Source organism: Dendropsophus ebraccatus, chromosome 5, assembly GCF_027789765.1.
Source record: "Dendropsophus ebraccatus isolate aDenEbr1 chromosome 5, aDenEbr1.pat, whole genome shotgun sequence".
Classification (NCBI taxonomy): domain Eukaryota; kingdom Metazoa; phylum Chordata; class Amphibia; order Anura; family Hylidae; genus Dendropsophus; species Dendropsophus ebraccatus.
In genome coordinates, this window is record NC_091458.1 from 43,863,306 (window position 1) to 43,887,882 (window position 24,577).

At 42.4% G+C, this 24,577-nt stretch overlaps 1 protein-coding gene across 2 annotated transcripts in view; it reads left to right on the plus strand.

Annotated features, from left to right (window-relative positions):
• Positions 1-24,334, plus strand: part of ATP7B (ATPase copper transporting beta) — a 52,866-nt gene extending 28,532 nt beyond the window's left edge. For both annotated transcript variants that reach the window (XM_069969976.1, XM_069969975.1), the window contains 18 exons: positions 144-307; positions 1,200-1,361; positions 2,069-2,145; positions 3,529-3,700; positions 7,433-7,666; positions 9,560-9,651; positions 10,244-10,371; positions 12,470-12,624; positions 12,712-12,846; positions 16,419-16,613; positions 17,833-18,015; positions 19,507-19,702; positions 19,825-19,971; positions 20,314-20,456; positions 21,657-21,860; positions 22,235-22,352; positions 22,758-22,860; positions 23,868-24,334. In XM_069969976.1, the coding sequence (XP_069826077.1) occupies positions 144-307; positions 1,200-1,361; positions 2,069-2,145; positions 3,529-3,700; positions 7,433-7,666; positions 9,560-9,651; positions 10,244-10,371; positions 12,470-12,624; positions 12,712-12,846; positions 16,419-16,613; positions 17,833-18,015; positions 19,507-19,702; positions 19,825-19,971; positions 20,314-20,456; positions 21,657-21,860; positions 22,235-22,352; positions 22,758-22,860; positions 23,868-24,117 (2,858 nt within the window). In that variant the 3' untranslated portion in view covers positions 24,118-24,334. The remainder of the gene's footprint in view (positions 1-143; positions 308-1,199; positions 1,362-2,068; positions 2,146-3,528; positions 3,701-7,432; positions 7,667-9,559; positions 9,652-10,243; positions 10,372-12,469; positions 12,625-12,711; positions 12,847-16,418; positions 16,614-17,832; positions 18,016-19,506; positions 19,703-19,824; positions 19,972-20,313; positions 20,457-21,656; positions 21,861-22,234; positions 22,353-22,757; positions 22,861-23,867) is intronic.
• Positions 24,335-24,577: the final 243 nt, after the last annotated feature.

Genomic DNA, 24,577 nt, shown 5'->3' on the forward strand with positions numbered 1-24,577 from the left:
TCAGTAGTAGCCAGAGATTGCCATGTTAGTATAGTTTTCACAAGCTTATATAGGGTGACATAGTTATTGGTGGTGGAATCTCTGAACTATCTTTTCTGAACACTTTTTTTTCTATCATTTATTCATCACATGTCCCTCTGCAGGTATTATTTCTGTTCTTGTTGCACTGATGTCTGGAAAAGCAGAGGTCAAATACATAGCAGACCAGATTGAACCAACCGAGATTGCACAACTTGTTGAAAACCTGGGTTTTGGGGCTGTTGTTTTGGAAGACTGTACGGCGACACATGGCAGCGTTGAGCTGGTGGTGAGTATATATTTACAGTGTAGACTTGATACTTACTTTTCTAAGGTTCACAGCTGCATCAAAAGCTTAGATTCTGTCAGGTTTGATAGGAAGAGTAGATATTCTTTCTGCCAACATATTGGAAACAACAAAAGAACAGGACAGACCTTATTATAAGCCAGTGGGGTTGTTGGGTGATGGATGCGGCATTGCATTTGATTATAAACCAGAACAACAATGCAGATATGAATTTACACTACACAGGTAGAACAAAATGTGGTCAGAGTTTGTATAGACAGTACTCATTGGAGGACAAAGCATTCATTAGTAAAGCCGTCCATAAGGTTTTTAACTGGATATATGGAAGATTGTGTGAATTTTTTTCAACAACAGCTTTTCTAGATATAGGCTACATTCTGTAAGTTTGTCTGTAATTGTGGATCCGTAATTATGGACAAATTTAGGGCCCATTGATTTCTTTTGGGCTGTTCACACTGTCCGAAGTTTTACAGATCAGTAATCCGTGTTTAACAGATCGACAAAAACCTTCCCCTTCTTTGCTGAGCTACAAAAAAATACAGATTACGGATGCAATATGGAAGTATTTCGGCCAGTTTTTTCCCGATAAAGATTGCAGACAATTGCAGACATCATATACAGTCCTGAAAAACTACTGAACGTTTGAATGTAGTCTAAAGCTAACAATTCTGTTTACATGTATGGCAACCTTTAGTGTTATCTTGATATATAAGGATGTGTACGGGGGGGTTGATCTGACCTTTATTTCCAGTCATCTACTTGAGTTGGCACATAAGGACATCTCTAGTTTTAGGGAGTCATATCTAGCCGTAAGGAAGTTAGGTGAGGTGTAATATTCTCTGCATTTCTACCTCAATGTCTTGGCTCTCCGCAGATTACAGGGATGACATGCGCCTCTTGTGTCCACAATATTGAATCACGACTGATGAGAATGCCAGGTATTCTACAAGCCTCTGTGGCTCTTGCCACCTGCAAAGCTCAAGTCAAGTTTGATCCTGAAGTTGTTGGACCTCGAGACATCATACAAGTCATTGAGGTAAAGTTAAGGGATTTGTGAACTGTGATTTCTATGCAAATATTTAGGAATTTTAAAGGGTATACCAGCAAATTAGAATAGGGGAGGGGGTTTTGTCACACTGGCTGGTGCTTCATGCCTGGCTGGTGCTTGGGAATAGACTGGCACCATGCACGGGGACAGGGCAGTGGTTAAAAAAAAAGACCGTGGTGGCATCCCCGCTCCAGCCTGTTGATGTAAAAAGCCCATAGCGATGAGCCTAGTGGTATGTTCTCTTTAAAGTGTACCTGTTGTCATAAATTTCAAAATCTAAATTAACAGCAGATGTGATGTAAAGCAAGTTTGCAATATACATTCATTATTTTTTGTTGTTACCATGCTGTAAAACAAAGCTATACTTACCAGAAATCCAGGTCCAGTCTCCTGAAGGCAGATTTTCTGACTTGTGCTGGTTTAAAAAAAAACAGACTAAACACCGCTCAAATGGCCTGGGAAACACAGGACTTCCTGTTTTCTGACGCTTTGAGAAAAAAAAGTCAGAAAACAGGATGTGACATTTTTTCCATGATAAGTAAAAATAATGAATGTAAATTGCTAACTTGCTTTATATCACATCTACTGTTGATTTAGATTTTGAAAGTTATAACAACAGTGACACTTTAATAAAATAAAGTAGCTACTGGAACCTCATATGCTCTTTTGACAACACCCCCTTTTTTTCTTAACAGGGGATTGGTTTTAGAGCTGAGCTACCTAAAAGGGATCTCTCATTGAACAACCTGGACCATAAAGAAGAAATAAGACAGTAGGTGTATAGATAACTGTATAATCATTGATTATTGCCGGTTAATCACAGAGTTATAAACAGTTTGACTAAAAATAATTAAAAAAAATAAGGCTTCACCTGTATGTAAGAAATACAACGTCTAGACACAAAGGCTAAAGGGCCATCTGTTCAATAACTGCAATTTGTCTAATTGTATAGACAAACATTGGCCTTGTCTTTACAACACATTAGTTTCTAGTGGATTACTTTGGTACTACAGGTTGGTAGGTATTGCATGGTTTAGCATTAGGGCTTATTCCCACATCCCGTATAACATGGAACACACAGACGGGGAAGACTTGTAGTGAATTTTTTCCTGCCGCGCAGTTGTGTCATTACAATGCTGTGAAGGTTGAAACACTTTCTCTGCTCCCGGCATAATATTAATACATGATGCCGGACAGCTAAAGAGTCTACTACAGGGCTTACCTGTCTGTAGGGTCTGTATTTTACAGAACATGGGCATATGTCCTAAGACTTTTGAAAGCATAAAGAAGTTTGCATCTATTTACTAAAGTTTTACTTTTTTTGTGATACACTGTTGTGGTGACCTGGGACCTTGTTATATTGTTATAGGAGCTTGGAAGGGAAGGGAAGCTAGGGAGGCTGTTTTTTTGTTGATTTATTTATTTATTGCTTCTTTATCTGTGGATGAAAGCTGATCCCCTTTTCCACTCTGTTCTCTCCTTAATCATGTATGTTGAAACTAATGACAAAAAAAGGGTTAAATAAAAGGAATGTAGAATAGATAAAGAAAAGAAAAAGGTAAAAAAAACTATAACAGATTTTGCACTGAAGTCCAGGAGCTTCATATCCTCCCTCACTGGAAGTAGGAGAAAAAGAAAAAGACGGAGCACTCACCACATAGTAGCTTCTTTTTTTTTTAATGCTTGGTGCTCAGCTAGGGAGGGAGGACGAATGGTACGAGGGGCACGTACTCAATACTCGCCCCCGTACCATCCGTCCTCCCTCCCTACCTGAGCACCGAGCATGAAATAAAGGAAGCTACTATGCAGTGAGTGCTCCATCTTTTTCTTGATTATTTCAATTCTACTCCTGAGCTTTCTTGGCAGCACCCTACCAAACTTGTGGATCGTTTCCATAATATTATTGTGTACTCCGAAACTGTATTTGTGGTGCCGACCACTCTCTACATTTACTTATAAATATAGATATATTAATGTATTCCTGTTTTAACCCTTTAGGACATGCTTCAGTCTCATCTAAGCAGTGATATGGAGCAGTGATGTCACTGCAGCCTCTGATCCTGTTACTGAGTTAAAATGGTGAATGAAAGCATCTCTGTATAAAGCCAATTCCTTGCTTCTTGAATATTAATTTGTAATGTACCTTAAATTCCAGATGGAGAAAGTCCTTCCTGTTTAGCCTCATCTTCGGGATCCCTGTCATCTGCATCATGATCTACATGCTATTTATCAACGATAAACACCATGGATCGGCACTGGACAAAACCATCATCCCTGGTTTATCTATAATGAATCTCCTATTCTTTATACTTTGCACATTAGTCCAGGTATGTTCAGGGGTTTCTGAGTTATTATTAAGGTACAGTGGTGCCTTGGATTACGAGCATAATTCCTTCTGGGACAGTGCTTGTTATCCAAATCCACTCTTAGCTGGGTTCACACTACGTATATTTCAGTCAGTATTGTGGTCCTCATATTGCAACCAAAACCAGGAGTGGATTGAAAACACAGAAAGGATCTGTTCACACAATGTTGAAATTGAGTGGATGGCCGCCATTTAATGGAAAATATTTGCTGTTATTTTAAAACAACGGCTGTTATATTGAAATAATGGCCGTTATTTACTGTTATATGGCGGCCATCCACTCAATTTCACCATTGTGTGAACAGATCCTTTCTGCGTTTTTAATCCATTCCTGGTTTTGGTTGCAATATGAGGACCACAATACTGACTGAAATATACGTAGTGTGAACCCAGCAAACTAAATTAAAGTTTCCCATAAGAAATCATTGAAATGCATACAAATGGTTCCACACCCCAAAAATAATGATTTTTAAAAAATTCTGAATAACATGTAAAACAAATGAAACAAACATTGAGAAAGCTGGATATGTCACATAATAAGTTACTGTACAGTATAGCAATCAGCATGTGGAGTATAATGTATAGTAAGTGCATAAGAATGAAAAAAACAGCAGCAGTTTGTAGATACAGGATGGAGCTGCAGATCCCCATAATGCAGTAGCATAGTACAACAGGCTAGAATAGAGAAGTAGGGCTGCTGTCTGAGGGCCGTGTGGTCACATGACAGCACTGGGGAAGGAGTGTGTGTTCAGCACGGACCAATCGGGAAGTAAGAATCACAGAACTGTGCAGCTGTGCAGAAGAATAGTGACAAAAACTTTTCTATACAGCAGTGTGTATAGCTGAGTGTAAGTGCAGGCACATTATAGCAGGAATGGTGAGGATGGGAAACACAAGGGCTGACAGAGACTGCAGGGAGCATGAAGGAATGAGTAGGGTATAGGGCGAGCACAGTATAGCAGTACTCTCTATCCAGGAAGAGAGGGGTTACAGCTATGAAGATATTATCTTCACCGTCCTGCCCCCTAATGCAAGCCCCAGCCTGAAGTGGATCTGCTATGATTTGGAAAGTGAGGGAGACTTCCTGGGTCAGAGTACAGGGCTGTAGACCGCGCTATGGAGAGCCTGCCCTCCCCCACTCCCCTCCCACCCAGTATAGGGAACCAATGGAATGCTTTTAAACCAAGTTACAATTTTGAAAAACTCTGAGCTCTTCTTGCAAAACTCTCTCAATCCAAGTTACTCTTAAACCAAGGTACCACTGTAGTTAAAAGGGGTTATGCATTCGGCAAAAATAGCTGATGTGTCAATATTAGATTGGGCCAACTCCCAGCACCCCCAATGTTTTGCTGTTAAAGATACAGCAGTGCTTGTGCAAGTGCAACAGCCTCTTCAATATCTACCTCAATGGCAAGTCTGTTCGCTGCAGCGAAAACTATTGCACCCTTGTCCCACAGGATAGGCTATTGCCGCATGTAGAATCGACCAAACTAATAAATGATCACATTCCTGATCCTGCGTCCTAAATGGCGCAAGCACAAAAATTATCCAGTTTTTATAAAAAATATATTTAATTTACATGTTTTTTTATATATTATTATTTAATATATAAAATCATTCCAGTGAATATAAAATTCCTTAGCCTATCTGGTGTTATACATTTGCGTATGACTCAGATTACCAGTCTCCAATATCCTCCGCAGTCATATGATGTTTGCCTTTCCTTTACACGCCATGATAACAGCTTACATATGTTGCAGTGCGATAATATATGCTGTAATATAACACAATGGGATGTATTCTCTCAGGTTCAGCAGGACATTTTCTGCAGGGATCTTTATATGTATATATTTACAGTATATCCATTTTATGATGACATTGTTGCCATATAAGTACAGAATCTATATGATTTAGTGGTGCAGAGTTGACATCTGTGTATCAACGTGATGGTATGTTACTCTTATCACAAGCTAGCTTCATGTTCTGTAATAACAATGGAAATGCACACTTCTTGCTAGGAAATATAATGCAAACAAAGTATAGTCTGGTCAGCAGATTTCCTTGCCTATTGTTCCTTTGTTTTTCTCCCAATGTAAGGTATTTTCCTGGTGGCCTGTAGTCATGGACCCAAGACGGTTATACTGTGCAACCTGCTCAGCTCCATAGGGGCCCAAAATGAAAAATACTAAAAAATAAAAAAAAAATAAAAGCACTTACTATCTACTAGACTGGTAGCGAGGGGTGAATTAATTAATGATTTCTGTATTATAGGTGGGTATCCAAGCTTAGAAAAACAGAACAGCAGCACTCCTGTCCTCAGTGTGGGCATGCAGCTCATTTTTACTGAAGTGAATGGAGCTGAATTGTAATACCACACACAACCTGAGGACAGGGGTGGTGCTGTTTTTGCAAGAAAATTGCTGTGCTTTTTCTAATCCTGGATAACCCAATTAAACGGGCACTCCGGCAAAAAAAAAAAAATCTTTCAAATGAACAGGTGTCAGAAAGTTATTAAGATTTGTAATTTACTTCGATTTAAAAATCTTACCTATCAGCTGCTGTATGTCCTGCAGGAAGTGGTGTATTCTTTTCAGTCTTAGGGTGGGTTCATACTGAGGAATTCTCACAAATAAAGTCCGCAGAATTCCACTGTCTGCCCGCGCACCTTTCCACCGGCTCCATAGACACCATTCTATGGGCCGGCGTATTCCGCTATCCGCCACAGTGACATGTCACTTCTTTCGGCGGATAGCGGAATACGCCGGCCCATAGAATTGTGTCTATGGAGCCAGCGGAAAGGCGCGCGGACAGACAGCGGAATTCCGTGGACATTATCTGCGAGAATGCCTCAGTATGAACCCACCCAAACACAGCGATCCCTGTTGCTACCTCTATTTCTGACAGAAACTGTCCAAAGCTTTTCTATGGGGATTTGCTACTGCTCTGGACAGTTCCTGACATGGACAGAGGTGGCAGCAGAGAGCACTGTGTCAGGCTGGAAAGAATACACCACTTCCTGCAGGACATGCAGCAGCTGTACTGGAAGACTTGAGATTTAAAAAAAAAATTACAAATCATGTTATGTTACAAATCATGTTATGGTCCTGTTTTCTACAGAATGGGGCTTCGTTCACACTACATAAGTTTCCTGCCGTAGCGCGTTCCGTGAATAAGCGGCCGGAAACTTACGTAGTTTGCGTACAATGGAAAGTATACGATCTACGGGCGCACAGTTCACACTACGTACGAACTTACGCCCGGATCGTATGCGGCGCCGTAAAAAATTAACCAAACCATTATTTCCGGACGGGCGTACGGGCGTAAGTTCGCGGTCCGTACGTATCCGGCCGCAACTTGCGTAAAGTCCCGGCCGTAGTTTCATACGTATATGTCCGGCCGCGAAAAATATGCGGCCGGACATATACGTAGTGTGAACCTAGCCTAGAGGTGCATAAGGCTTCTAGTACACCTATATATGGCTGTGATGTCATACGCCTATATACACCGATATATGCCTCTGATTTCATACGCATTTCAGAACAACATCTTGAAATGCTCCCTCATATGTACGAACTCCACACATACAGATGTATTCTGGGCATATCCTCATTACCCCTTATGTGCAGGGGTACATGAGCCCTTACTATCAATACATCTCTGCAGTCACTTACACTGTATCTCTTCTGTTTCACAGTCCTTTGGAGGATGGTACTTCTATATCCAGGCTTACAAGTCTTTGAAGCACAAAGCAGCAAATATGGATGTACTCATTGTCCTGGCCACCACCATCGCCTATATTTACTCTGTGGTCATCCTGGCTGTGGCCATTGTGGAGAAGGCTGAGCAGAGCCCGGAGACGTTCTTCGATACACCCCCCATGTTGTTCATGTTCATCGCTCTGGGGAGATGGCTGGAACACATAGCAAAGGTAATTGTGCCAGATTGGTCCCTCTGGGGCTCTCCAGGAAATCTCTTAGATCCTGGGTCATCCCTGGAGAAAGTTTAACCCTTACCACTGTGTGTGTTGTCAGCATAGACTCATAGCTGTGAAATAGGGCAATACTTTAGTTGGCAGGATAATGATGTCCCCATTACACTGAATCCCATAAGCTGATATATATCGGTTTACGTATTATGCGCAGTCTAATCCTCACCTGTAATCTGGTCTTTTTTTTAGCTTTGCATCATAGCAGGGATTGCGAAAGATTTCATGTTTTCTGTAATTTACTGTATATCACACCATTAGGGCGTGAAAGTGGAAATGGAAACATCACTCCCCCTGTCTATCTCTGGTCCAAGGTTTCTTTATGGAATTCAATTGCAGATCAAAAATCTTTAAAACAAAAAATAAAAATGGCCCTTTTGGATTCAGTTTGTTCAGAACTGTTCTACATGGCCGTTCTACCACATCTCAGGTATGCTGTATAGGAGTAAGGCCGGAAAAACAAGGACAACTCACTGTCATGTTCCTAGAACCAATCCATAACTATACAACCCTTATGGCATAGTGCACACTGCCCTGCTGAAAGTGTCCCTCTGCCATAGGGTATCCAGCTACCAGGAAGAGATGAACCTGGTTGACCACAACGCTTATAATCCCTACTGTCTAAAGGTCTGCATACACCTTAGACTAATGTCAGCCGAACCTGCCAATTGTGGCGGATTCAGCTGCCAGTACAAGGTATATGGGGCCGTCTAGAACAACTGCCGCCAGATGATGTCAGTGGTGCTAGGGATTGGCCGTGCTGAAAAATCATGGTCACCCCCTTTTATTTAGAGAGAGATAAGCTGCAGCTAGAGAGCTCTTGCTGCAGCTTACCCCTTCATTCCCCATAGGGAACACTTGGCCGTTCCTGTGTATGGGGAGGATAGGCAGCGGGTGGGAGACATAACAGATGGATTGTTGTCAGCTATTGAAGATGTAAAGGGGGCCTTAAAGCGAATGTACCAGCAGGGTACATCACTTTAAGATTTTTCCATCAATAGACCGGCACCAGTGTGGCGATGCCGGTGCTGGGGTACTTTTTTTTGAACAGCCATCTGCCCTCCCCTCTTTGACTTTATTAGAATCAATGGGAGGGGTTTCATCACATTCCAGTGCATCAGGCTGGGCCGGTGACTGGGAATAGACCAGCGATGTGCGTAGGAAGTGGGCCACGGTTCAAAAAGAGGACTGTGGCACCAGCATCCCCATGCCGGCGCCAGTCTATTGATGTGAAGATCTTAAGGCGATGTACCTGCTGGGACATTCACTGTGAGACATCCATCCATAGGCATCAGAGAATCCAGGGCAGCCCCACATCATTACATGACCTACCAACTGTTCATTCATCCATCACAATGATTCCTGACATTTCCCTCTGCCCCTTTTGTTGACAGGGTTGGTAAGTCCACAGGATGCCCTTTGGCTGGATGTTTATCTATGATCACATCTTCTCTGTATACCCTTGACACTGTTGCTCAACAAATCCCCATGAGGTCTGCAGTTTGTGAAATCATGTCCATTGTGGGTCTAGTGCCAACAACCATGGGAAGTCGCCCAGATCACTTACTTTCCTTTCTAATGTGGAGTCACACTGAAACCGATCCAATGAAAACATGATTTTATGCTGCACCTCAGGCTTACAGGTTTCCATAAAGTGAAGCTCCGATTCTAAAAGACAGTGGTCACTCAGTGTATACGCAGGTGTACTTTAGATATTAGGAAATAAATTCCAGAATCATGGCAATATTAATAAGGGGAAATCTTTCTAGTATAACCAGGATACAGTTGTATTATTATACCATGGCACTATAAAGCAGTATTGTCATTCTCTCATAGAGTAAAACATCAGAAGCTCTCGCCAAGCTGATATCCCTGCAAGCTACAGAGGCGACAGTGGTGACACTGGGACCTAATCACTCAGTGGTGAGGTAATGCATGGCACTTGTATACAGTATAGGAATATTTAGAAGTATCATATAGCCCAGGGGTAGGGAACCTTGGCTCTCCAGCTGTTGCGAAACTACAACTCCCATCATGCCTGGACAGCCAAACTATGATGGAAGTTGTAGTTTTGCAACAGCTGAAGAGCCAAGGTTCCCTACCCCTGATCTAGCCTCTACCAACATCTGGCACGCCGGCAAGTTGTATAACTGTTAAATATTATTTAACATAATTTTCCCCATTAAAATTACTACAGGTTTTAAAAAGTTACTAGAAGCCAAAAGCTATTAATCATTTCGCTCTAGAATTGTAATCACTTATATATATCATCATTATATTCACATATAGATAGATAGATAGATAAGAGATAGATAGATAAATATATCATCATTATATTCACACATGTAAAGTTTCATTTCATTTGAAAGGAGGCTCTAGAACAAACTATGTTTGGCCATGGAGGCACACAGGTTTCATATAGCACAGCTGTCCATAGATGTTGCAGATGGAATTGTAGATTATTAAAGCATCAATGAAGACAAGTTATATTGTGTTCACATATTTTTCTGCTTATTCCAGGGAAGAACAGGTGGCGGTGGAGCTGGTGCAGAGAGGGGATATTGTGAAAGTTGTACCTGGGGGCAAGTTTCCTGTGGATGGGAAAGTTATAGAAGGGACATCTATGGCAGATGAGTCTCTCATCACAGGTTTCTACATTTATATTTGGCTTTTCATTATTAGATATCATAACAAAGAAGCTTAATGGTGAACACCCCCCCCAAATGTGTAGGAAGGGAGTGCTGAAAAACTGTGCTTGTCACATGTTACTTAGGGTCCCTAAGACATCCATGGTTAAAGTGTCACTGTTGTTTAATTATTATTATTATTTTTTTTGCAGAAATCATTAGTACAAGCGATTTTAAGAAACTTTGTAATTGGGTTTATTTGCTGAAAAATGCATTTTTATAATGAAAAGGCAGTTTGAAGCTCTCCCCCCTGTCTTCATGGTTTTCTATGGAGAGGGGAGGAGTGGAGGGAGATGAGGCACCAAAACAGGACAACAAAGAGTTAATTTACAGCTACATCACTGGGCTATCTCCTCTGACAGTCAGCACTGACCTCTGAATAGAGGCTTTCACTAAGCTCCCGCTGTGTAATCCTTAGTTCTCTGCTCTCTGCTGCCGACTAAACTCCCTCTTCACTCCTCCCCCCTCCCCTCTCCATAGAACAGACAGGGCCCGACTGATGTAACAAGACACAATTTCCTGATAATGAGCAGTGAATGAGAGAGAGGAGGGAGGGGGGACCTGAACAGAGCCTAGAAATGCATATGTATAGGGCATCCACTTTATACATCAATCTCTAGGGGTATTGCCAAGCTACAATTTACAAAAAAAATCTGCATGCACTCATATTACAATTACCATGGTGTTTGCATTCTTCCCTGGGATCAGCTGTTTTATGCCAATCCCATCCTGTATATACATACCCATTACATGGCACATGTTGCATACATTTTACAGGCTGTTCACATTAGATTTTTATTTACATTTAGCATGTAGACTGGGAGAGCCCCTAATGTACATTCTATATGTGTTCATGGCCTTCCGGTGACAGAAGCCCAAAGAGTGCACTTTTGGGCCCAGTCTGGCCGCTATATGTCAGTATACTCTACATAAAATTGTGTGGCATAGCATAGTAAACTACACTATTCTATACTGCTGGTCCAGTAAGAAAATGCATGATGCATAATTTCTGCTTTACTTTAAAGCGACTCTGTACCTACAATATGACCCCCCCAAACCGCTTGTACCTTCAGATAGCTACTTTTAATCCAAGATCTGTCCAGGGGTCTGTTCGGCAGGTGATACAGTTATTGTCCTAAAAAACAACTTTTAAACTTGCAGCCCTGTGCCAAACGGCCGTGGCCTAGAGTGACTATGCATTAGGCTGGCACAACCTCTCCATCCCTCCTCCTCGCCCTCTTCATCATTAGGAGTGCCCCAGGCAGATTGTCTCCTATTCATCAGCTGTGTAACTACTGCACATGGGCTGGATCGTTAAGGCACCTGTGCAGTTTTCACTGCAGAGGAATAGGAAAAACCCTGCCAGGGGCATTCCTAATGATGAAGAGGGTGGGGAGGAGGGATGGAGAGGCAGTGCAAGGTGACACTCTATGCCACGGCCGTTTGGCACAGGGCTGCAAGTTTGAAAGTTGTTTTTTAGGACAGTAACTGCATCACCTGCCGAACGGACCCCAGGACAGATCTTGGATTAAAAGCAGCTATGTGAAGGGACAAGTGGTTTGGGGGGGTCAGATTGTGGGTACAGAGTCGCTTTAACCCTCCAGATCCCTGCTTCTACTGACAGGGAGCCATGCAGAAAGAAGACAATGCTGGCTGCATAAATGTCCACCTATGTGCTGCTTGCAATGCAACTACACACATGGTGTAGATCATGCCTGTGTGCACATGCCCTATGCCATTTGGCATCCAATGCAGCCTTCATATAAAGTAGATGCTGGAAGCTTTTCCCGGCATATACTGCAAATGTAAGCAAAATCTTGAACAGGGTCAAAATAGGAAGGTCAAGAGTGGATAACAGCTTAGTCCAAGGATGTATGTACGGATTATGAGCATCTCACAGATCTGTAGTTTATTTTATACTTACTGTATATTTCTTATATTTTCAAGATGGTTGAAAGCAATCACTTGGGAAGTTAGTTAGCATACTGTATATGAAGAAATGACCACCAATTTGCTTGATATGTAAGTCACTTTCTGTATGTCCCTGTTTGTCTACCAGGTGAGCCTATGCCGGTCAGGAAGAAGCCAGGAAGCATGGTCATTGCTGGATCCATAAATGCTCATGGATCAGTCCTGGTAGAAGCAACTCATGTGGGCTCTGACACCACCCTGGCACAAATTGTAAAGTTGGTAGAAGAGGCTCAGATGTCCAAGGTAACAACCAAATATGTTGTGGTTTCATGAAAGTCTGTTGTGGTCTCATGTCACTTTACCCAGATCTCTTTCATTGTCATTTTATAGGCACCAATCCAGCAGTTGGCAGATAAAATAAGTGGTTACTTTGTCCCTTTTATAATCAGCATTTCCATTGTGACGTTGATCGGATGGACCACCGTTGGTTTTGTGAATTTTGAAGTCATACTTAAATATTTCCCAGTAAGTTACAGCTACATTATCCACCCTAAGGCTAGGTTCACACTATGTAACTGTGCGGCTGTATTTTTTATGCGGCTGTAAATGTGCAGATGAAACTACGGCCGTGTGAAAAAATAGACATGCGGCTCAAAACATACGGTCATTTACTTGGAAATCTGGTTCAACTAAAAATAACAAATAAAATCTTAAGAAAGTGATGCAAACACCTCTGGATGCATCTGGGAAAGCAGGGAACACAGTTTACATGAATTGCTATTACCGGGGTTTGCGATCCTCTGCACTAATGCCGATGTCTCTCATGGTTAATCTATTAAAATAATAAAACACATTTTCATTGTAATAAAGTGCCTTTCGTTGTTCAATAATTAAATTTAAACTAATCCATCATTTTGCAATTAAATATACTGTTAAAATAAATATATATATAAATAAATGTATATTTATATATATATTTATTTTTTGACAGTATATTTAATTGCAAAATGATGGATTCGTTAGAATTAAATTATTGAACAACGAAACTGAATTTATTTCATCGAAAATGTGTTTTATTAACTAGTACAGGAAGCTCCATAAGCCGTTAATTCATATTGCCGGCAATAGAGCTTTCTGTACTAAGCATCACTTTACTTTAATGAAAACATCAAATGTTTCTTCTAATTATGTTAGAAGAAACATTTAGAATTATATGTGCGCTCAGCTGATTGGCTGATCGGCTCAGCGCACATATAATTAGCGGGTCCGCAGTACAGTGACTTCATTGTGCTGCGGACCAGCGAAGAGGACACATCGGGGTGAGTATAGAGCTCTCCCCACCCCCTCCCCAGCACTGCACCCCTCCCAGCAAGGAAGGGGGGGTCAGTTAACCCCTTCCTTGCTGGGATGGGTGCAGTCTGACATCAGTCTGGCCCCCAAGGGGTTAAGGGGGATGCAATACATCCTCCCTTAACCCCTTGGGGGCCAGACTGTAAGCAGCGATCTGTAAAGATGCTGCATACTGTAAGGAGCACAACACCGCTCACAATGATGGGTGTTGTGCTCCTGTTTGTGTGTTTTTTGTGTGTTTCTCCCTTTTTGTTTTTCAGATATCGGTATCCTGGGGATTACGTCGGATTCCGTGGACTACGTCGATGACCAGCGTTTTTTTATTTATTTTTTTAATAAAATGGTCAATGAGGGGTGTGGGGGTGTTTTTATTTGAATAAAAATTTTTTTTAACTTGTGTCTTGTCTTTATTTCTTTACTTTATAGACTTAGTAGTGGAAGCCGTCTAATAGACGGAATCCATTACTAAGTTGGGGCCTAGTGTTAGCCGGTATAAAATGGCTAACACTAACCCCCTATTATTACCCCAGTACCCAATGCCACCAGGGGTACTGGGAAGAGCCGGGTGCCAGTGGTCCCGGAGCGTCAAAATTGGCGCTCCTGGAACGGGCGGCAGCAGGCTGGTAAGATTTAGGCTGGGGAGGGCCTAAACCAATGGCTCTTCCCACCCTGGTGTTACCAGGCTGCTGTCGTTTGGTTTTTAACCCGGCTGGTTATAAAAATAGGGGGGACCCTATGCGTTTTTTTTTTATTTATTTATTTATTTATTTAAAAAAAAAAACCGCATAGGGTCCCCCCTATTTTTATAACCAGCCGGGTTAAAAACCAAACGACAGCAGCCTAGTAACACCAGGGTGGGAAGAGCCATTGGTTTAGGCCCTCCCCAGCCTAAATCTTACCAGCCTGCTGCCGCCCGGTCCAGGAGCGCCAATTTTGACGCTCCGGGACCACTGGCACCCGGCTCTTCCCAGTACCCCTGGTGGCATTGGGTACTGGGGTAATAATAGGGGGTTAGTGTTAGCCATTTTATACCGGCTAACACTAGGCCCCAACTTAGTAATGGATTCCGTCTATTAGACGGCTTCCACTACTGAGTCTATAAAGTAAAGAAATAAAGACAAGACACAAGTTATAAAAATTTTTTATTCAAATAAAAACACCCCCACACCCCTCATTGACCATTTTATTAAAAAAAAAAAAACGCTGGTCATCAACGTAGTCCATGGAATCCGACGTAATCCCCAGGATACCGATATCTGAAAAACAAAAAGGGAGAAACACACAAAAAACACACAAATAGGAGCACAACACCCATCATTGTGAGCGGTGTTGTGCACCTTACAGTATGCAGCATCTTTACAGATCGCTGCTTACAGTCTGGCCCCCAAGGGGTTAAGGGAGGATGTATTGCATCCCCCTTAACCCCTTGGGGGCCAGACTGATGTCAGACTGCACCCATCCCAGCAAGGAAGGGGTTAACTGACCCCCCCTTCCTTGCTGGGAGGGGTGCAGTGCTGGGGAGGGGGTGGGGAGAGCTCTATACTCACCCCGATGTGTCCTCTTCGCTAGTCCGCAGCACAATGAAGTCACTGTACTGCGGACTGGCTCTTTATATGTGCGCTCAGCCGATCAGCCAATCAGCTGAGCGCACACATAATTCTAAATGTTTCTTCTAATAATGCTATTGTGATAACATAATTAGAAGAAACATTTGATGTTTTAATTAAAGTAAAGTGATGATTAGTACAGAATGCTCTTTTGCCGGCAATATGAATTAACGGCTTATGGAGCTTCCTGTACTAATTAATATTTAATTAATAAAACACATTTTCGATGAAATAAATTCAGTTTCGTTGTTCAATAATTTAATTCTAACGAATCCATCATTGTGCAATTAAATATACTGTCAAAAAATAAATATATATATGAATATACATTTATTTATATATATATTTATTTTAACAGTATATTTAATTGCAAAATGATGGATTCGTTAGAATTAAATTATTGACCAACGAAAGGGACTTTATTACAAAGAAAATGTGTTTTATTAATTTAATATATTAACTATTAGAGGCATCGGCATTCGGCATCATTGCCGGCTATTTTTGAAGTACTCCGTACGGACCGCCTGTCAATCCTCGGCCGCATGTCCAGCCGCAAACAATGGTCTTGTTCATTTTTTATGGGTCCGTTTACGATCGGGCCGTAGATTCATACATAGTGTGCACTGTGAAGCCGTATATCCTATACTTTCCAGCGTACGCATGAACCACCAAAAATACCGCCGCACAATTACAGCCGCAAATACAGCCGCACAGTTACATAGTCTGAACCTGGCCTTAAAAGTCATGTCCTCACACCTGGATTTAATGTATCCATCTTCCTCTTTCCAAATTTCGAAATCATCTCCTGACATTTTATTCCTAAGTTTTCCAAACTTTTTTTTTGTTTCTCAAATTTTTATGTCTTCAGATTACGTGGGGAATTTACTAAGCCTTTAAAGGGGTATACCAATCTGGGACACAGCATCAGAGGCTCCATTCAGTGACTACATCGCAGTTTGAAATTACAGGACAAAAAAAACCCCAACTGCATGCAACATTTCTGTTCCGCATTATTTTGTACCCCTTAGTTACGTATATTCTTAACACATAACGTTACCAGGATTCATATAGTACGTCACAGTTTTAATTCAGGTTCCTTTGTTAATCGATTCTTTATCTGGATTAATTCTTTACTTTCAGGATTACAAACAAACAATCCCAAAGGCTGCTATCATCATACGGGTTGGCTTCCAGACTGCCATCACTGTGCTGTCTATTGCCTGTCCCTGTGCTTTAGGCCTGGCTACACCTACTGCAGTGATGGTGGGTACTGGAGTGGCCGCACAGAATGGCATACTCATTAAAGGTGGAGAGCCCCTGGAGATGGCACATAAGGTTGGTATGCCTCATGCATTAGGTGACATATTCTGATCTTGCTGAAAAGTAAGCTAGATGTGTAAGTGTGGTGAAGTCTGAACAAGGACGTAACATCTCTTATTCTAATGCACACAACAACCACACAGAAGTATACTATATTGTCATATACTGCCTATAAAATCTATTGTAGAGCTGATCAGGAGGTGTGCCTCTAATTTGTTTGGAGAACCCATTATTGACTTTCTGTCATTTCTCCTTACTCGAGCATGTCTGATCATTTAGAATTTGTATACCAGTGGCTGAAACAGTTGGATGCAGCCCTAGGAAGTCCTGGAAAACATGGATACAACCATAGGCCATATACATGTTTTTCAGGACTCTCTAGGGCTGCATGCAACTTCTTCACCACAGGTATTCAAATGCTGAACAATCAGACTTGACTTGAGCATGCTCAAGTTGCGCTCATCTATATTACTTACCCTTCTGTTTTGGTAAATCCATGCACAATAGTGCTATGTTCACACTCTGTAAGACACCGGCCGTTCAGAATGGCCAGTGTCAGAAAAGACCATCCCGGCTGGTACTGTATTACAGGCTGGATAATTTTTATCGCCGCTGAATTCAGATACAGGTGCATCCGTGCGCGCCTGCATCAGGATTTCCCACCGCTCGCTCCATTGTGTGAACTGACAGGGTTTCTTGGTGTGAACTGAGATGCCAGTTTCTTGCGGCACCGCTAGGGATCCCAGCCGGATTGTATACACTCCAGCGGGGAATCCTTAGAAAGTTCCACTACGTAAGTTCCATAGTAATCATGGCCGTTGTTACAACGGCCGTGATTATTACGAAACTTACGCAGTGGGAACATGGCCTTATGGAGCATTTTTTTGTTATAACTCTGTGCTGTGCCATACCTCTGTTGTCCCTCCTGACTATCTTTGAATAAATTGACAATTGGGTATTACCATGTTTAATATATTGACAACTCGCATGGATGTGTCCCTACATAGTCTGACAGTGTCCAGTCAATGCTGTAAGTGTCAGATTGGGCAAAGACTTATTATAGAGGAACTGCTCAGCAGAGAGCTACTGCAAAGAAGGGCACTATAAACACTACAGAGTGCCGTCATACTTCTGTAAATAGTTCTATAAATAAATCAAAAACATTTATAGAAAGTTTAAGATAACTTTTTAAAAACTTCTTTCTAATACTGAATTGAATGCTTACTTTTTTCAGATAAATACAGTGATGTTTGATAAGACTGGTACAATAACGCACGGGGTTCCTAAAGTGATACGAGTCCTACTGGTAGGTGATGTCAACAAGATGCCCCTTAAAAGAATGCTTGCCGTAGTTGGTACTGCAGAAGCCAGCAGTGAACATCCTCTGGGAATGGCAGTGACAAAGTATTGCAAGGAGGTAAAGAATAAGTATTTTGATGTATATGTCCTCAAACTGTGATAGCGGGTGTGGGCCTGCTGTGCCACCTAATCCGCATTGGCTTTGGGCCACTCACAAAGGTGTTGTAGCCTCCGGTTTTCAACCTTTACCAATGAGGATCTGGACTTCACTCGAGAGGGGGGCTACCAACTAGGAGTGGTATGACCACCGGGACCCCCAAGTGATCAAACACTTAGGGGCCTATTTCACAGAGCGATAATCGGCCAAATTGGCCCGATTTGGCCAATTATCGCTCTGTGTAATAAATACAATGATCAGCCGACCGCTATTACACGTAGCGATGCGCGGCCGGCGACTTACATTACCTATCCAGGCTGCAGGGCTCCTCTTGCGGTCTTCTTCTCCCCAGGTCCCGCGCGCTCCAGCTTCAGAGCAGCCTGTCTCAGCTGACAGGCCGCTCAGCCAATCACAGGCCAGGACCGCCGTGGCCAGTGATTGGCTGAGCGGCCTGTCAGCTGAGACAGGCCGCTCTGAAGCTGGAGCGCGCGGGACCCGGGGAGAAGAAGACCGCAAGAGGAGCCCTGCAGCCTGGATAGGTAATGTATAAAGTTTAAGCAAGGGCTGCAAGGACATCGATAACGATGTCCATGCAGGCCTTGTTAAATGATAATAGGCCCAGTAAACGAGCGCCGATCTAGCAGATGGGCACTTGTTTACAGTTATTATTGGCCCCCCATCGGCCCGTACTCTCTTTACTGTGGTTAGGGAATAAGTGTTATAGGCTGGAATATCGCTTTGATTCTTTGCATAAGTGAGGCTGGGTTCACACAACATTTTTGCAATCCGTTTTTGTCATCCGTTTTTGCAAAAAACTATTTAAAAAACGGATGGAAAAACTTATGCATTTGTGTGCATCTGTCTTTATCTGTGTTTCCATTGACTTCCATTATAAAAAAAATGGATCAAAACAGATCAGTTTTTTAACGTACACAAAAACATAGTCGTTCTAATTTTTGTGTCTGTTAAAAAAAAAAAAATGGATCTTTATGATCCGTTTATTTTATAATGGAAGTCAATGGAAAAACAGATGCACACAAATGCATGTTTTTCCAATCCTTTTTTGCGGAAATGAAAAAAACGAATTGCAAAAACGTAGGGTGAACCCAGCCTGAGGGTCCCAGAAGTAAGAAACAATGATCTTCTTATTGAAGACATTGGAATGAGTAGTCAGGCGGCTACAGAGAGATATTACCAGGTTCATATGGACAAACCTGTTTCCCTTTAAAAATAGATTTTCTAAGCTGAACAGCCTTTGAAGACTCACTCGGGGTAATTTATTATAAAATATTCTGTCATTTTACATCTCTGATGTAGTTTACATTTATTATTCAATAAAGAGAATAGAGGGAGCAAAAAAAAGTCTGCTATTGAAATCAATATAATGGTCTGTAATGGCTTTAGGATCTCAGTATGCACATAATAACTATGTATAATTTGACCTTTCTGTAGGAGCTTGGTACAAAGTCGCTGGGATATTGTACTGATTTCCAGGCAGTGCCAGGATGTGGGATCAGCTGTAAAGTGAATAATGTGGAGAGTGTCTTGGTGCAGAGTGAAGGAGGCTTGAATGAGCAGAACGTTTATAAGAGTGGCCTCACCCCTCCAGAAGAAGACGGCTCCCTGATCATTGCTCCTGAACTACAAGGTACAATGCTCTGGCCCTTACAAGAATAGGTCTGAACTCATTCTGAAGTGAGCAAAATGGGCGATACAGAACAGAAACCTATATTAATATTCCATTCTTTACTACTGAACGTGTTTCTGCAGGTGCCTCAGCTCCACAACCTCATTCTGTGTTAATCGGGAACAGGGAATGGATGAGACGCAATGGCTTGCACATCGCCAACGATATAGATGAGGCTATGACCAGTCATGAGTTGAAAGGACAGACGGCCGTGCTAGTAGCTATAGATGGTAACGTCTATCATGTTGTTCTATAATGTTCCTCTATCTGTTAATATATCATTATCAATGCATTCTTTACCTTACATTTCTATATCCTTGACAAAATTATCATATACTGGCACCCAGTGGTCTAGAAACCATGCCAGTCTGCTATGGCCTAAAGGGGGCAGCACTGTGACATTCATCTTCCAATAGGAATAAACTTTACTTTCTCAGACTATTGGAATCCCTGAATCATATAATAATCCCAAAAATCTAAAGAAATAGGGATTGTGTTGGGCTGTTGGTGACTGTTGGTGACTGTTTCCATACTGCTTTTATATACTGAGTGACAACATTTTTCCTTAAAAGGTGCGCTGTGTGGAATGATCGCCATTGCAGATACAGTGAAGCAGGAGGCAGCTCTTGCTGTGCACACATTGAAAGCTATGGGAGTGGATGTTGTACTGATCACGGGAGACAATAGGAAGACAGCCAAAGCAATCGCCACGCAGGTATTATCTTACATAGCAATTGTCACCCAACTGGTTCACACTGATCCTTTCAGCTAGTGGTATCCTAGTCCCAGTTTTTGCAAAAGAACCCGTGGAGCCTCTTTTAAAGGGAACCAATCACGCCCAAAATCACCTTAATGATAAGGAAACGTGCTGGCACATCACCCAGCACGCTTCCCAAACATCCCCCTGTACCCTCCGTGCCCCCCTCTATTAGACCGTATTCCCACGCTGTATGTAATTGCACAGCAAGTAGTCACGGTGGGCGTATCTAGTCACGGTCCTGGGCGTATCTATTCATGGCCCTGCGTTCCGCCGACGTCACCCGGGGCCTGAGTTCCACGTTGGCGGTATACCGACCTCTGCAGGGCGCCGCGCATGCGCAGTATGTCAGCATCTTCTCCCGCTGTACAGCGCATGCGCGGCGTGCAAAAGACGTAGCCGCACTGCCAACGTGGAACGCAGGGCTTCCAGAGTAGCGTGATTACAGCGATTCCACCGCCCAGGACCGTGACTAGATAAGCCCACCGTGACTACTTGCCCGGCATTTATATACAGCGCAGGACATCATAAAAGTTAGAATACGGTCTAATAGAGGGGGGCACGGAGGGTACAGGGGGATGTTTGGGAAGCGCGCTGGGTGATGTGCCAGCACGTTTCCTTATCATTAGGGCGATTTTCGGCATGATTGGTTCCCTTTAAGAGACTTGAAACACGGGACTAGCCAGATATCCCTCTGGTACACCCCAAAACAGCTGTCTGCGGATGGATACCTGGCCTTGATTTTCCCTTGTTATTACATTGACGTATAGGGCCACGTAATATGGTGTTTTTGGTGGTTTCCCTACAGGAGCCACCCCTTGTCTGGGTCCTTTCCAGAGGGATATCTGGCTAGTCCTGTGTTTCGAGACTCTTAAATGAGGCTCCATGGGTTCTTCTTTTGCATATTCATGTTTCCCAAGGGGCAATGCACCTAGGATTTTACTGCATTGAGCGCTTTAACTAGCAGCCGGCGGTGTTATCTTTAGCTGGTCTCCCTGAGATCAGCGATCTGTTTCTCTTAAGTCCCAGTTTTTGGAATGTAGATTTTTTGTTTGTTTTTTCATATAGAGTGAAATTATTTCATTTCTGTTTTTCTCAATAATTTAATAATAATTTTGGGGCTAGTCGCAACTGCTTATCATTCTTTGGTTGTTGCAGGTTGGAATCCAGAAGGTGTTTGCAGAAGTTCTACCTTCTCACAAGGTCGCCAAAGTCCAGGCTTTACAAAGCGAAGGAAAGAGAGTAGCCATGGTGGGCGATGGCGTCAATGATTCCCCTGCGTTAGCCAGAGCCGATATCGGGATTGCCATTGGGACTGGAACTGATGTTGCCATTGAAGCTGCAGATATTGTTCTTATCAGAGTATGTTACTCCCTATGTCTGTATGAAACACTTTACACACAAAATACAATAGATATTGTGCTCTACGGCCTTATTCACACGTCCCCACATGGCCCGCAACTGCGGACAACACTACCGATGGGCATCTGTAGTGGTCCGCAATTCACAGACCTCTGCATGGACTGATTTGTGCCGCAATTGTGGGTCTGCACTAGGGCCTTGAGCTTTCTTTTTGTGGCACAGATCAGTGTGCCATACACATGTATGCTTGAATGAAGTCATTAAAAGGTATATATATATATATATATATATATATATATATATCAACGCTACAATAAGATTTTTTTATATTATTTTCTCTATTAACAAGTATTGTGTTCTGTTTTATGTTGCAGAATGATTTGTTGGATGTCGTAGCCAGCATTCACCTCTCAAAGAGAACAGTGAGAAGAATAAGAACTAACTTCATGTTTGCACTCATCTATAATCTTCTCGGCATTCCCATTGCAGCAGGTACCCTGTTATGTGTTATACAAGGAGTCAAAAGTCTCAGGACACCCTTTTATTTGAGAAAGGAAAGTGAAGATTGCATATCTAAATACCCCAGCAAGTAATGGGTGAGGGGGCCTATCTTTTACGCCAGGGATGGGGAACCTTCAGCCCTCCATCTGTTGCAAAGCTACAATTCCCATCATGCCTGGGCAGCCGAAGCTTTAGCTTTAAAGCCGCCATATTAGGTCAAAGGCAAGTTTTTCCAATTGGAATGTGGTTATCTAGCATATCAAAGTAGACCAGAATTGTCTCAGAAATGGAATAGAGGTTTAATTTTTTTTAATGAAAAATACTCTTTGATATTTTTTGTTTAAACTTCACAGATAAGATGTTCTCTTAGGATTGTATCTACCTTTTCATCACCAGGTGTATTCCTGCCAGTGGGATTGATGTTACAACCATGGATGGGCTCAGCAGCTATGGCAGCCTCCTCTGTCTCTGTGGTTTTGTCCTCCCTTCAGCTGAAATGGTAATATATACCACCTAATACCAAATCGGTTGGTTTCTTACAAATACCTGGGTCCATGTGTTCTGCAGCTGTAATCTGGACTCCGATCCATCTTAAAATCCACTTATAGCTATAGGCAGACCAAGGCTATGTTCTCACTGTGGGATTTTATGGCAAAATCCAGATGCATGTTAAATCACACTGCAGTCTTACGATCTACTGCCATGGTTGACACAGTATTACCCTCACCATCCATAATATAAACATAAGACTGCAATAGGCGGATAGAGCAAACTTTAGAGCCATAAAGGGCCTATTACACGGGTCGTTTAGAGGAGCAAATGAGCGCTCTCAGCGCCCGGGTGATCGCTGATCATCTGGGCAGCCCATAGGATATAGCAGCATCTGCTGCCGACGCTCCTATTCAACGGAACGACGGCAGCAGATCGCTGCTATATCAGTCGCTTGTTTTTCAACATGTTGACAAGCAAGCGACTGCAACGATAAACGATGTCGGCTGATCGTTGCACTCTATTCCACGGGACGATTATCGTCCGTAGCGGCCGATATCGGCCGAATACGGACGATAATCGTTCCGTGGAATAGGGTCTTAAGACTCTATTAGTGCAGCTTGTTTCTATCCTTGTTCCGGGCATCAAGTGCAATAATGGGGAACAATCGCCATATGAGATCCTTAGAAGCTTTTCATCTGCCTTTCATCTTATACTCTATTACCATAATAATAAAGACGCTTCTGGACGTTCATATAAATAAACATAAGTGACTGTGGATATGCGGCAGCCCAGATGTATTGTACATTTAACTCTGTCTGGACTGGCGGCCATAATCTGATGGACACATCCTTCCTTCCTGATGTTGGCTTCATCAGTCAGTACTGGAGTGCTACTACATGTTATCCCAGTTGGCTCAGAGTAGCAGTGTGTCAACATGATCCCTATATCTTATACCAACAATGAGCCATCATGGACTTATAATGGCATGACATTATTACTGTCTTTCCCTTACAGCTACACTAAACCAGACATGGATAGTTATGAAGCTAGAGCCCATGGGCTCATGAAGCCGCTCACCCCATCTCAGATAAGTGTTCACGTTGGGATGGATGACAGGAGAAGATATATCCCAATGAGCAGTACCTGGGACCAGATCAGCTACATCAGCCAAGTGTCATCCAGCCGACAAGGCTCTTTAGCAGGCGACAGACAAGACAAGTGGTCTCTTCTGATCAATGAGGATGATGATGATGTGTACATGTAGCTTTGTGGAGATTGAGGACCACTGCCTGTAGTACAGGGACCATTGCCTGCTTTCATCGCTGTCAACAATTATCTGTGATCTCTGGAATAACAGACAGAACAAATACATTGTAACAATAGATGGACTATAACATAATGATGGACAGATTTTGTATTGATGAGTTAGACATTAAAGAGATTTCTTTAATATTTAATACCCAGATATCATGATTGGAAAAGCATGTCTAATGTGAGATTTATTACAGAATTACAGAAGTCTAAAAAGATATTGCCCTCTCAACTAATATAGGGATACTTGTAGGGCTCATTTAGTAAACTTGTCTCCTTCTGATATGCTGCTGTTTTTCTTCTATTTTTGACAGCTTGTTGTCTAGGTTACGGACCACCACTCTGCTCTAAAAGCAGTGGTCTGGCTGGTCTATATATAGATACAATGGGGGAGATTTATCAACAGGGGATTT